Here is a 14,571-nt window from a genome sequence, read left to right as displayed (position 1 = left end):
CAAAACAAAATGAAAATGGGTGTAAAAGTAGAATTCTAGCTAAATATAAGGGTTATTCTCAGGCCTCTTAAATTCACATGTCTAAGACTAAAAAATATGTCCCTCTGCTCTCTTTCCTTCTTCTCCTGTATTTTCTCCTGTCTGTTAATTGACAGAATGTATCCAAGCTTAGAGAACTGGGACACATGCTTGACTTTCCCTTCACGCTCTCCTGTTTCAATCAATTACCAAGTCCTGACACTGCATTTGGTCTCTGAAGAGATAGTTCTACAGTCCATGATCTGATTTTTAATTAATCAACTATAGAACAATACAGGTATGGTTCTTTATTATGATTTTTTGATGATACAGTGATTTTCTTCTATTTGTGACCAATGTTTCGAGTCAGGCTGTCTGTCTGTCCAGTTCAACTATGTTATGGGACAGGGATGTGGTTATTTTCAGCAAACCTTTTCAGTTCCTTCCATGACTGTCGAAGATATTTTGTGAATTTTAAAAACAATTGTTACAGGATTGATTTTTGCATGTGTGATGATGTCTGCCATGGTAATACCTCATTTGCCAACTTGGGAATTAGGGATTGATACATAATTTTGAATATTTTCTGAGACAAACTTATATCCGTGATTTCAGTTGTGGACAAAATGTGCGTCAATTTCTAAAGAAGAGAAAATGAAGACAAAGCCTATCTTTAGAGGTGAAGCTATAACACCTTTATGACCACAGATTTAGATCATTTAAAAAAAAAGAGAGAGGGAAAGAAAAAGAAAGAAAGAAAGAAAGAAAGAAAAAGAAAGAAAGAAAGAAAGAAAGAAAGAAAGAAAGAAAGAAAGAAAGAAAGAAGAAGAAAGAAAGAAAAAGAAAAGGAAAAACAAACAACAGTAAGTAACAACAAACTCCAGTGATCAGATCCATGCCCCACATCGGGGGGCAAGGTTGGATATGTGTTGAAATCCCATTGAGTAACTGCAGGGATTTACAGTCTATTTTGATAACCCCAATGTGTGTTCACACTGTGCATTCTTAACACCATACACATTAAAAAAAAAAACCTCATATATTGGGTGCTTGGGACCAATAAAAAAGATCAAAATGGCACCAATGGCCCAACCCTCCAGGCTCCCATCTCATCACAGCCAGATTTGAGGGTCACCCATGGGGTAGATACAGTTTAAAAGTGACATAGTGTAAAATGGCTCCATAAGGACTATGTCTGAAGTATTTTGGATCCGTATTTTTTTAATCTCTGGGGGAGCCATAAAAGTAAGGGTAGATATCACAGTTTCATTCTAATGAAAAAAAAATTTTTTTTTAACACCAACTGAGTTATAATCCATGAACAAAGCTCTTCACACCTCCATCTGCTTCTGTTAATGGAAACCAAGCCAACTTTTCTCTGAGACCCCTTTCTCTATGGCATAATTACTGTTGGCTCTAGGAACCATATTTAATAAATCCAACCTTTGTTTTAGGGGGTCTGGGTCATATAACACACACACAGTTAATTTTAGTTAATTTTATAAAATCAACTTATACCCATTATTTAGACCCAAGTACTTTCAATGAATACTCAGGTACTGTAGAAGAAAATTCCAGTTTTATAGTCTAGCATCTGCTTTACTTTTTGTTATCCTAACCACGTTCTGAGAACTATAAATAGCTTTAGATTATCTTTCATAGCTAAAGATACAGGCACAAATTTGTTAGGCAAAGAAAATGCAAAAAAAAATGATAGAATATCAGTCTGTATTTGCACATTAGCAAACAAGAATTATCTCACCCTTACTTCCTCACATGGAAAATTGCATTTTATAATATGGTTAAACACACACACACACACACACACAAGTGACTGGACTAGATGAAAGGAACAGAGTTGAATATTCGTGGAGATGGGAACTGTCTGTACAATATTAGAAGTGGTTGCTTTTCAACTGGAGACAAATTCATGAACTAGATGTGAAGCAGGAAATTTTAATACATTCGACAATGAAGTCGGAGAATTTAATGTCCTTGGATGCATACCTAAAATGGAAAAATGTGCATAATAATGGTTTAAAATTTTTAAAAAATCTAGAGGCTTTGATTATATCTGGTGTGTAATTAATACATACTGGCTAAAAAAAAGCTAAAGCCATTTCAGACTTTTTAACATTCTCCATGAAGGTGTTGCACACATTTTTTTGTGTGTGATTTATTCTTAGATACTTGATGTTTGCTGAGGTTATGGAAATTTCATTTTTTAAAAGAATATTTCATTTTAACTGTTTGTTGATGGTATGAAGAAATGGAACAGATTTTTGCATATTTATTGTGTGGTCCAGAAACCTTGTAAATGGATCATATTTTAACAATGTATTAAAGAATCCTTTTGAATTTTTTGTGTAATCTCAATCATCATCTCTGAATAAGGTCAGTTTTGTTTGTTTTCTGCTTTACAATCTTATATCTTTTATGTCATTTTCTTGCCTTACATGATTGGTAAATACCTTCAAAAAACAGACAAGAGTGAGATGTTTTTAGCTCATTTGGTCTCAAACTCAGGGGGAATGAATTCAGTGTATCCATAGTACGATATTTATTCCAAGTTTTTGTACATAAATTTTTATCAGGAAAAAGAATATTGCATTCTATTCGCAGTTTGCTAAGAACATTTATTATGAATAAATGTAGATTTATATTAAACTTTTTTTCTTGGTGTTTCTCCTTTAGTCTATTAATGTACTGATCACATTAATTTTCTAATGCTTCATTATTGAGATCTCATTGACACGGCAGTTTGTCTTCTAATCAGTTGAGCTATTCTTTCTGTACTAACTAAGGACCTCCTTGCTACCTCCTTATAAGAGACCCTTTTGTTAATATCAGGAAGTATTGGTTACTCTCTCTTTGTAACACTCTCTGCTCTTGGTTGCTTTGAAATCCTTAGCCTCTGGGTTTCCCTTCTCTGACTGCTTTTGTCTTTGGTTTCTTCACCCTTTGGTCTTCCTCAGGGCCTTGGAGCTCATCACCTCTTATGGGATCAAGTGCATGCTGATGACTCCCAAGTCACTGCTTATAATCTAAATTTCTTTTTCTGAGCTTCAGTCACAAATACCCAAATGCCTACCCCACCTTTCTACCTGGATGACTTACAGATACTCCAAAAATGTTCAAAACAGAACTCATCATCCTCCAACTTTTCTTCTGTCTCCCCACTTTGCTTCTAAACCTACTCTCCCTGCAGGGATTCCCTCAAGTCCCAACACTCCATGCATCCAGGTGCAAAAGAAGAAGCCTGGATATGCTGGCTTCTCTTCCTTTTTATAGCCCCAAATCCATCACTGAGACTTACTAATTCTACCTCCTAAATGTTTCTCATAGCCATGAATTTCTATCTATTTCTAGACATTAATCTGGTCAAAGCTATCATTCTCCTCCTGAAAATACTACTACCAAATTTCTTTATTTTCCTTCAGCCTTGCTCTATCCAATAAATTTCTTCCTTCCCTCTCTCCTTCCTTCCCTCCTTCCCTCCCTCCCTCCTTCCCTTCCTCCCTTCCCTTTTTTCTTTCTTTCTCTTTCTTCCTATAATTTTAAATATTTGTCCTAAATTAAAAATTTTGTCATACAAGATGATTTACCAATAGTTCATTATATATCATTGTTCTTAATATACACACTTTAAAAATTAATAGAATTTAATTCAGAAGTGTGACAGTAATGTTGAAAAGGGCCAAGTATTTTTTTAATGATTTCATTCATTATTTTGGATGTTGTTTGACAACACTTGAACACTTAATGCCAACAAGACACAAAATTTGTAACTTTGAGTTCATTTCTGATACATTGATGGCTTTTGTCAAAATCTGTTTCTAGAATACAGAACAGATAACTTTTGTTTACTATTTCCTTATTTAATCTGATGAAATTCAGATTAAAATGATTTTTTTACCTATTTTCTGTTTATTAAGGCTAATTAGCCAGCATTATGTCTCTGGCCAAAACAAATAGAACAGGTACAAAGATAAAGAGCAAAATTGAGGAACATGTTTAATCATGGACATGTCACTCAGAGATACCTGAAGAACATTTAGATTGTAATTACAGTAAATTATGAGTAAGAAGACTTTAATTTCAGAAAAGTAATTTGGGTTTTGCTGTCTTTTTGTATTGTTTGATCAGTCCAAAATATAACTTAGCAGTTCCCTCAAGAAATTCTAATTATCTATACAATCCAAGGCTAATGTCCCCTTTTTTCTCTTTCCCCAACAGTAGTGTTTGTACTTACCTTTTTTGTGTTCACATTACATTTTCTTCTTATTGTTTCTTTCTGTGTTTTCACTATTTTATGGATTTCCTAATGCTTTTTTTTTTGTAGTAAACTATATTGCATTTGGAAATGGGTCTGACCCATAGCAGGCACTCAAGATATATTTACTGAATTATAACTAAATTTTAGACTAGATTATTTAGATTTAGATTATTATTAGGTTATTTCAGAGCTTTCTATGAAAAACAACTAAAATATTTGGATCCAAATGGTATAGTATTTCAGGTGAGGTGATTTTTTTCACAAATCAGTGAAAAAGAATCTAACTTATATTTGCATGCTAACAAATTTGACTTTAACCTTGTAATCGTTACCTCAAGTGGAAAATTTGAATTCTTGCCAGTCATAAATAGGAATGCAAAATGTTTGGTTTGGAAATTAGTAGCTCTTTCAGATAAATAAAAACATCTTCATGAAAGTATGTGAGACCATACACTTTAGCAGATCTTTCTGGATTAAGACCAGCATTACAATAAAAGCAGAAAGATTTCCTTAAAAAAAAAAAAAAATATATATATATATATATATATATATATATATGAGACTGTATCCAACAGCAGGAGGTCCCGCTAAAGACTGGAATTGCAATAAAGGCGGTGAAGATAACTACCAGAAATGGATGCTATTCTGAAAGAGTTTGATTATAAATTTATTAATGAGACACAGTATTAGAAATTTGGATTTTTTTTCTGTGGAAATGTTAGCTGGATTGGATATAATCTTTCTTATACTGTCGACAGCAGAATTCATAATTGGAATGTTGGGGAATGTGTTTATTGGACTGGTAAACTGCTCTGAATGGGTCAAGAACCGAAAGATCTCTTTAGCTGACTTTATCCTCACCTGCTTGGCTATCTCCAAAATCACTCAGCTATTGGTGTCATTGTTTGAATCATTTATGATGGGATTAAATCCACCTTTCTATTCCACTTATAAACTAGCAAAACCTGTTGCTTTGCTTTGGAGAATAACTAATCATTTGGCCTTCTGGTTTACTACCTGCCTAAGCATTTTCTACCTCCTTAAGATAGCTCAGTTCTCCCATTCCCTTTTCCTCTGGCTGAGGTGGAGAATGAACAGAGTGGTTCTCGCAATTCTTGTATTTTCTTTGTTCTTTCTACTGTTTGACTTTCTATTGCTAGAAACATTTAATGATCTCTTCTTGAATATCTATGCAATGGATGAAAGTAATCTGACTTTATATATAAATGAAAGTAAAACTTTTTATATTAAGACCCTGATTCTTCTTAGTTTTTCCTATATCATTCCTATTGTTCTGTCCCTGACCTCATTGCTTCTTTTATTTCTGTCCTTGGTAAAACACATCAGGAATCTGCATCTCAACTCCATGCGCTCCAGGGACTTCAGCACACAGGCTCATAAAAAGGCCATTAAAATGGTGGTGTCTTTCCTCTTCCTTTTCACAGTTCATTTTTTTTTCCATACAATTGTCAAATTGGATGCTTTTTTTATTTTGGAACAACAGGAGCACAAAGTTTATCATGTTGGCCATATATGTCTTTCCCTCAGGCCACTCATTAATTTTGATTCTGGGAAACAGCAGGCTAAGACAGACAGCCTTGAAGGTACTACGGCATCTTAAAAGCTCCCTGAAAAGAGAAAAACCAATTTTCTCTTTACAGAAAGACCTTCCAAAGCCTTTCTAATGATGAAGACTTAGGAGTCTTTGAGGATCCATTTCTTTTTTTTTTTTTTTTTTGGATCCATTTCACTTCTACTGTTTTTTTCCTACTGGGTTCCTTTAAACATTGTTGAGCATTATCGAAATTTTCCCTAGAAAAGGTTGCTTTTGATAATAATTGACACATGGTCAGCCAATATAATTTTAAAAGTATTCATTTTTGTTTAAAACATTGGTTACCAATATTTTAAAATTTCAAATATCCTTCAAAGAGAATCTAAATTATTTAATTTTATATGCAACAGATGTATGTAATTGTAACTCAGATGTGAGGGAAGAGGCATGTCATGTTTTAGAAACTGAGATAAATTACAAACTTCACTAGGTAGATGAACTATAAAATGTTGATAGCAAAGTTAATTGAGCAACTAAAGTCATAGATGGGAAAGACACGACCTCGCAGCTTAAAGGTCTAATTTTTTTTTTTATAAAAAAGCTTTTCATTGTTGTCATTAGAGGTCTTGTTGATAACATGGGAACGAGATGTTGGAAAATAATATTCACAGTACAAAATAAAATAAACTGGAAACACATGCTTATAATGCTAATCTTAATTTGAAATCCCAAATCATAAACATTTTTTATATATCTTGGCACTTATTAATTTTGCTAAATTCCAGGATATGCAATATTATTTTCAGAGTGGTAGATATTGATATTTCTACCATGCTATGTAATAGAATTAAAAACACAAAAATTATTCTGTAATTAAAAATCACACTCGTTGCTACTATAAAAAGATCATAATTACATTTTGAGAATGATTATGCTTGTGTTTGTGCACATATATTTTGTTGCAATCTGATCACTAGAGTTCTTAGAGAAACAAATAGAAAACAGGTCAATAAAGAAGGCATAGAAAGCAAAATTTATAATAACACTGTATGTTTAGTGTAAATGTGGATAATATGTATATGGTGCTGTTTCGACTATAATAATCTAAATTTAGATAAGGTAATGACAAATTGTAAATAAGATTAAGGGTGGGAAAGTTTACTATAAAATTTTAAATATAATGGTATAGATTATATCATACAGATGCTGTGCAGGTATGTATAATGGAGTTCTTAAAAAATGAAGACATCTTTCTTAGGGTTTACCTTTGATGTATTCTTTAGATTATGTTAAAGAAACAGAAAGTTGTAATTAAATGATGATAAGTGTGTGGGTTGTAAATTAATCTTGATGGAGCCATAGGTATGGGCACTGCTCTAGGGCTGTTCCCTGGAGCTCAGAATGATGTTAGATTTATTAACATTTTCCCCGTCCTCTCTCACTGTATATAGAAAACTAAACTGCAAACACATCTAGGCTATGTGGTGCTTCTGTGTTATCAATAACAATAACAATGTGGATAATGGTTTTAATGATAAGAAACATTTTACTCTTTTTACAAAGTAACTTATGTTTTACAAAAGAAAATGTACATGTATTATTTTGGGCACTAACTTAGTCCTGTCACTGTAATTATCTGGCCTTGGTAAAAGGGAATATGCAAATCAAGCTGGGTACATTTAGATCCAGCTATTGAGTTTGTTTTGTTTTAGATATTCTCTCATATATATGATTTAAAGATAATCACATACTCTTTAAAAGATGATAACCAAAAATATTATTTAGCTTTTAGTTTTATTAAACTTTTCTTTGGTAGGCAAGATAAAGTAATTGAGCCAGTTTATGAGCAACTCTTGTTTTTAATAAGTGGGCCTTAGGGTAAGTGTGTCAATGTTTAACTAGGAGTAAGTCCACGCTTACCCAGCAAACTGAGGGAGGTGGAACTCTAAGGAACGGGGGCCCTATTCTTGACAAAGAAGTACAGCAAAGGACTAGTAAGATAAGACAGGGTCATGGGCTGGGGTTATTGCAATTGATGTATTGTAATCTGTATATTTGAATAGCAAGTGAGATCAAGCCCTGCACCTCTACTTTCCCCATAACAAGAGCCTTTGTGGGGGACTCAGCAGGAGCTGAACCACCAGCCAAGAAGAGCCACTCGAAACACGTGTGTTGCCAGTCTCATACAACCTGGAGAAGAAATACTGGTAATTATATCCTACTCTGGAACCAAGGTTGGATAAAGTCACTGATGGAGATTGTCACTGATTTCTTGTTAACTATCTTTCTCACCCACCAAATAAGTTCAAACCTAAGACAGGGCCAGTGTAACTAATACCAACCTCCACCCTGGCAAACATTAGTCTCATGCTCAAAGTAAGAATGGCTGCGCATTTCTGTAGTCTCCTGAGGCTGTCTTTGTATCGATGGAGGGAAAAAAGGTAAAATTTGAAAAGCTATAGTCTATAGTCTATGACACAGGATTTAGTGTACAAGGAAACAAAAATGTTCACCTGTATATGTTTTCCAAATTCTTCAAACTTTTCAAATCTATTTGTTCTTGTGAAGATTGGTCTTAAGGTTCTGAGTAGGACATAGATTACTCTAGACAACGTATCTAGTATCTCGAATGACAGAATTGGGACAGACTGTGTGATGATGCAAATGTCCCTTAAAGGTATCCCTGGCTCAGAGGAGATGGGGTCTAATCAAGATCTTGCTAGGAGAAGCCACCTACTGACAACAGAAAAACCACCTGAGACATTGAGGAAATTTGCATGTCTTTCTCTGAAATCTGTAGTACTCCCATTTGAATTTGGGCAAAATAGATTTCTGCATGTATTCTCTCACCATTCCTTAGAAGAAATGTCACTCTCTCAACTGCTAATTTTAAAATCCGTGTCTATAGATTTTCTGATTTAAATATAGTCATCGTTGGAAGTTTAGATGAGTTATTTTGGGCTGTCCCTGTAGCATATACATAAATTTGATTAATTGTTATCTACCCAAGCATTGTTGGAATAATATTACTTATATTTATACATACAATAAGACTTTTTCTTTACCGGGTATAATGCAACCATTTTAAGAATGAAGAGTATAAAGGCAGTTCAACCCAGGAGCGGAGACGGATTTGTAGTTATGCAGATTTTTAAAAATGTGAGCCTGGACTTTGAATTCAACTCATAGCATATAGCCCTTGTGATTTTTATACTTGTTATTATATCCTTTAGATTGAGTTTCTTCTTCAGTGTAACTATGAACTCGAGTATTCCATAATGACTAAGCATCTATTGGCTGACTTGTTGCTATGTGGGTTTTGTCCCTGCTGAACCAAGTCTACCAACGAAGCCCTAGTGTCAGGTAGCCTTCTACAACATGTCAGAGCATTTCTGAAAACATCAGTGATTTCTTGGCTTCCTGCCACCAAATATAGTGTTTTCTATCCATCTCCAGCTCCCTCCTCTGGAAGTAGTCTTTTTCCTGAAGAGAAGTACAAAGGACCTCATCTCCTTCAAGGATTTATGACTCTGTATGACTTCTGGTTTGAGCCAGGAGGGCTGGAGAGCAGTATTGGTTATTTCAGAAGTAACAGAAATCCGGCATGAGTTCATACGTATGTCATGACATTTTCCCTAGTTTTAAAGAGTTGCTTTCTTTTCTTGTTCTTATACTAGTTTCACAGTCAAGTCTTACTCATTTTCCCTTTTTCTTTGCTCCCAAGAGGATTAACACCTAAGTCAGCGTTTCCTGATTTAATAAATAGTTATCAAGGGCCCACTATTTGCCTGGTCCACCCTGTTCTAGGAACTGGAAATAGATCAGCCGACAACAAAATAGTCCCTTCTCTTATGGACTTTGATGTCATCGCCGAGGTCCTTGGTAGCTAAGGTTATGTAGTGTACATGCCTGACGTAAAGTTTTTGATTGCCAAGATATCCATTTCAAAAGACAGCCATCTTGAACAAACATATTGCCAGCCTCACGACACCGCTTCCAATAAAACACCTGGTTAAGAAGCCAGGCCACTCCCATCCATGAAGTTCCCCTTTTTAGAAAGCCCTGAGTAACCTAGATAACTGACTGCTTGCATGACCCCACTTCTCCCTTCCCAAGTCCTAATTAACAATGTTATGTTTTAAATTCACCAGTAAAGGGGTGTCTGGGTGGCTCAGTCAGTTAAGGTCTGCCTTCGGCTCAGGTCATGATCCTAGGGTCGTGGGATCGAATCCCGAACCGGGCTCCTTGCTCAGTGGGGAGCCTGCTTCTCCCTCTGCCTCTCTCTCTCTGCCTGTCCCCCGACTCACGCACGCATATTCTCTCGCTCGCTCTCAATAAATAAATAAAATCTTAAAAAAAAATTCACCAGTAAAGTATGAGCTTGTAAAATCCTAGGCGTCCACTCCCAATGTAAATAAAAACAGAACACCAGGTCTATGCTCCCCCAGGCTCCCCATGACTTCCCTGTGTGGCTTTGGGCTTGCTCCATGTATCCTCCAGGACTTGTGAATAATAAACCTTGTTTTTTTTCCTTTTTCTTTTTAAAAAATATTTTATTTATTTCTTTGAGAGAGAGAGAGAGCTGAGCCGGGAGGTGGAGGGGAGGGAGGTGGGGCGGGGAAGGGCAGAAGGAGAGGGAGAAGCAGACTCCCCACCTGAGCAGGGATCCCTATGCCTGGCTGGATCCCCGGGTGGCAGGATCATAACCTGAGCTAAAAGCAGACCCTTAACCGACTGAGCCACCAGGCGCCCCTAAACCTTGTTTTTTCAAAGTTCCCTGATGGTTGTTGCTGAGGTGAATCATAATAAAAGCCAAGAAGATCAATCCAACTGCTGCCTAGTGAAGACCATCTGTCCAGCCATTACTGGGATTTTGCCAGAGGCTCTCAGTTTCATCACAAGTAAAGAATTTAAGGACCAACCAGACAGGGTTGAGTGGTGCAAGAGTTTATTAAAGAGAGAGAATACACTCTCGAAATAGAGAGTGCACCACCTCAAGGGAGAGCTGTGCCTGGGGTTTGGGTCTCTATCTTTCTTTGACAGTATTAACTAAGGGGTGCAATATTTATTATTTGGGGAGGGGATTTTGGGGGAAGCAGGGTTTTGCACCTTTTCTCCCATATTTATGAGGGTCTCTGGCCTTCTTGGTCTTGGGCTTGTCTGGTTTGATCTGGCTTCTTGTGGCTTTGTTTGCAGAATTCTGCCAGGACAGGTTGCTAACTTTCCTGATAATGGGCCTTGCATCCCCCTTTGCTGGCCTCCAGGCATCCTGTTAAAGCCTAACTAACTGCCTACTCTAACACAGCCACACCTCAGCTCCGGTGGGGAAAAGTCTGTGGGGGCCCACACAAGGAGTGGGCCCCGGATGAGGGCGTCAGGCTTTGGTAATCTAGAGCATCTCTGTTCATAGCCCAATGCAAAACAGGTAATTTGTTAAGCAGAGTCAAAACTGGCTGAATGGGGAATGCATTGTCAGAGTGCAGGTAGGCAAAATTCCTATCTTATTCCTGGAGAATCTTCATAGATTTGCAGCTTGTGGGTACAAAGATTTTTGCCTGGGTTTAGAAGGTAATTTAAGACACAGATCAAGGACTTCTCAATAAGTGCCAACAATATATCCCAGACCAATTAAGTCAGAATCCCCGGGGTTGGCTCACAGGCATCAATATATATTAATATATTAATAATTAATAATGTATACACACACACACATACATATACCTAAAGTTCTCTGGATAAGAGAGATAACCTTGCAGTCAAGGTTGAAAGATCATTGTATTAATGTTACCTGTTTGTGGAGACAAAAAAACAAACTATATTTTACTGTAACAATTTTTGATGAGATGAAGGCTTTAACCAGAAGCCGAATTAATGAAAAGGAGAACCTCCCTCCCACTCCCCTACCCCTCCGTTTTTTTTTCCTACCATATTTTTTTCTTACTATTTTTTCCCTCTCAGCTGACAAGAGCTTATTCAGAATCAAATAGGCAGTAACTTACTGAGAACAAAGCTCAAAAAATCAGAGTAATAGCTCAAATAGGTCTGATTTTGGTGCCTTGGCATATGCTTTTATATCATTCTGGAAAATGATTTCCCTTTGTATTTATTTCTTCAAGAAATCCTAAGAAGCTTCAAGATCCAACCCAGTTGTCACTCTCCTTATAAAACCAGAATGAACTATTGACAGATTTTTGTAACACACTCCTCTGAGTTGCAGTTGCATTGCAGTCAAACTTTTGTCACATTCAAAAGTCATAGTTTACCTAATGTTGCTTTTTCTAATACTCTGTGAGCTCCTTAATGTTGCTTCCCTTTATTCACTTATTTCATCTACAATAGTATCTGAACTATTATGGATTTTATTGAATGGAATTAATGAATAATGCCCATATTAGAGAGATTTATTTTTAGACAATTATATTACAATTAAGAAACCTGGATCCAAATGGTATTTTTGGGTTCAAAGGAAAGTGCAAATCAGTGTAAAGAAATCTGTCTCATATTTGCATGTTTGCATATTGGACTTTATTCTTCCGGATGTTCTCACAAGTGGAAAACTGCTGTCAGTGCCAATGATGAGTGGGGACATTTACTGTTTAATTTGGAAATCAGTCGCTGACTGGAAGTTATGTTAAAGTTTTTCATTTAAATCTGCGAGATTGGCTCTCCTTGTGTGTACTTCAGAGCCTCGGCTGGAATAAAAGGGAAGGATCTTTCAGGAAGATAAGTGAGACAGTGTCTGAGCATTTTTTAGTGAAAAGTATCAGCTTGGATTTTATTCCACAACATTTTGACAGCCAAAAAATCAGTGAGACATAGGATTAACTTTCTGGATTCTTTCTACAGAAATGCCATCTGGAATTCAAAATGCTTTTCTGGTAGCAGCAACAGGAGAATTCATAGCTGGAATGTTGGGGAGCAGCTTCATTGTACTGGTTAACTGCATTGACTGCGTGAAGAATCAAAAGCTCTCATCAGCTAACTGCATTCTCACCAGCCTGGCTATCTCCAGAATTGTTCTTCTTTGCATAACACTATTCAATTCATTTTTAATGGTGTTCCGGCCACATCTTTATGCCATTGATAAACTAGCAAGATTCGTTAGTATTTTTGGGACACTGAGCGATCACCTAGCTACCTGGTTTGCCACCTAAGTGTTTTCTACTTCTTTAAAATAGCCAATTTCTCCCATCCCTGTTTCATCTGGCTGAGGTGGAGAATTAACAGAGTGCTACTTGTGCTTCCACTGGGGTCTTTATTCTTACTGTCTTGCAACTTTGAATTATTAGATACATTTACTAATTTCTGGGTCAATGTCTATCAAAGATATGAAAGAAACTCAACTTGGTCCCCAGATGTAAGGAAAACTCTGTATCTTAACAGCTTGATTGTTTTCAGTTTCATCTACTTAATTCCCTTTCTTCTGTCCCTGACCTCACTGCTCCTTTTATTTCTTTCCCTGATGAGACATACCAGGAATGTGCAATTGAACTCCGGCTCTAGGGACTTCAGCAGAGAGGCCCATAAAAAGGCCATGAAAATGGTGATGTCTTTCCTTCTCCTCTCCACGGTTCACTTTTCTTCCGTCCTTTTAACAGGTTGGATTTTCCTTTTACTGCAGAATTGTCAGGTCAATTTGGTTGTCATGTTATTATCAACTCTTTTTCCTTCAGGCCACTCATTTATTCTGATTTTGGGAAACAGCAAGTTGAGAAAAACTGCTTTAGGACTACTGTGGCATCTTAATCGCCACTTGAAAATGGTGAAACCTTATCTTCATAGACTTTTCCAGAATTTCCTATATCCCAAGAGAATTAAATTAATGAAGAGACATTGAAGATCCATTTTAACCTTTGTTTTTCTCACTGGATTCATTTAGATACTATTAAACATCACAGACTTTCCCCAGAATGACCTATAAATGTAAAAAGCAAGCATCATTCATTATAACACTTGCTAGTAACAAGAATATATTTGAGACAATATGAATTTAAAATATGTAATGCAGCATGTATTGATTTTATATGTACTAGCAAATATTTATTATGTTACTATGTGAGAAAAGGGTTACTTAGAAATGAAAATCCCTTCCAAGTTGAAGTAGGTGGAATATTTGTACAATATTAAGTTAAAAATATATTAAGGAATAAAAATGCTGGAAGTGCATCATCATCCCATAACAACAGATATAACTTTTAAAACAAAGAAACAAGACTCTCAGTATGAATCCAAGCTAGAATAGACACTAATAAGAGAAAAATCAACTTAGTTTATAAAAAGACACTGAATAATGATCCCTAATTGTATAAGAATACTTTTATGAGTACTTTACAAGGATCAAAATCGGAGTTTGTGTGGGGTGTGTGTCTGCATGTAACGATTATACGAAGGCTGGTGCCCCTTGTCAGAGAGGACAAAGACAACCAACTCACCAGGGATAAGAACAAAAAGTTTACAGGAGAAATTTGTGTATTTGTGTAAATTTTAAACACGTTTGTGTGTGTGTGTGTGTGTGTGTGTGTGTATTATATATATATATATGGTGCCAGGTTGATGTTTATAATAAAATAATTGAAATGAAATCAAAGTAGCTGAAAATGTACATAATCTTAAGGCCAGCCCTTGGCAAAATTGTGCTTGTTAGTGATATTGCAACTCTGAATAAAAGTTTGTTATCTAGTAATTTTTAGAAATTAAAATTTTAAACATATTAAACTATCGA

The 14,571-nt window shown here is 35.9% G+C and overlaps 1 protein-coding gene and 1 pseudogene across 1 annotated transcript; both read left to right on the top strand.

Annotated features, from left to right (window-relative positions):
* Positions 1-5,009: 5,009 nt before the first annotated feature.
* Positions 5,010-5,979, top strand: LOC114221665 (taste receptor type 2 member 42-like). Its single transcript, XM_028119748.2, is given in 2 exon segments — positions 5,010-5,744; positions 5,746-5,979. Coding segments are annotated over 2 exon segments (969 nt in total).
* Positions 5,980-12,697: 6,718 nt separating this feature from the next.
* On the top strand, positions 12,698-13,686 carry LOC114221664 (taste receptor type 2 member 42-like; annotated as a pseudogene).
* The last annotated feature ends 885 nt before the right edge of the window (positions 13,687-14,571 follow it).

The sequence above is a fragment of the Eumetopias jubatus genome, unplaced genomic scaffold (genome assembly GCF_037043125.1).
Source record: "Eumetopias jubatus isolate StellerSeaLion01/CBP00866 unplaced genomic scaffold, mEumJub1_p1.0 scaffold_8, whole genome shotgun sequence".
NCBI lineage: Eukaryota > Metazoa > Chordata > Mammalia > Carnivora > Otariidae > Eumetopias > Eumetopias jubatus.
The sequence above is the reverse complement of the archived record's forward strand: the minus strand, read 5'-3'. Positions and strand labels throughout refer to the sequence as shown.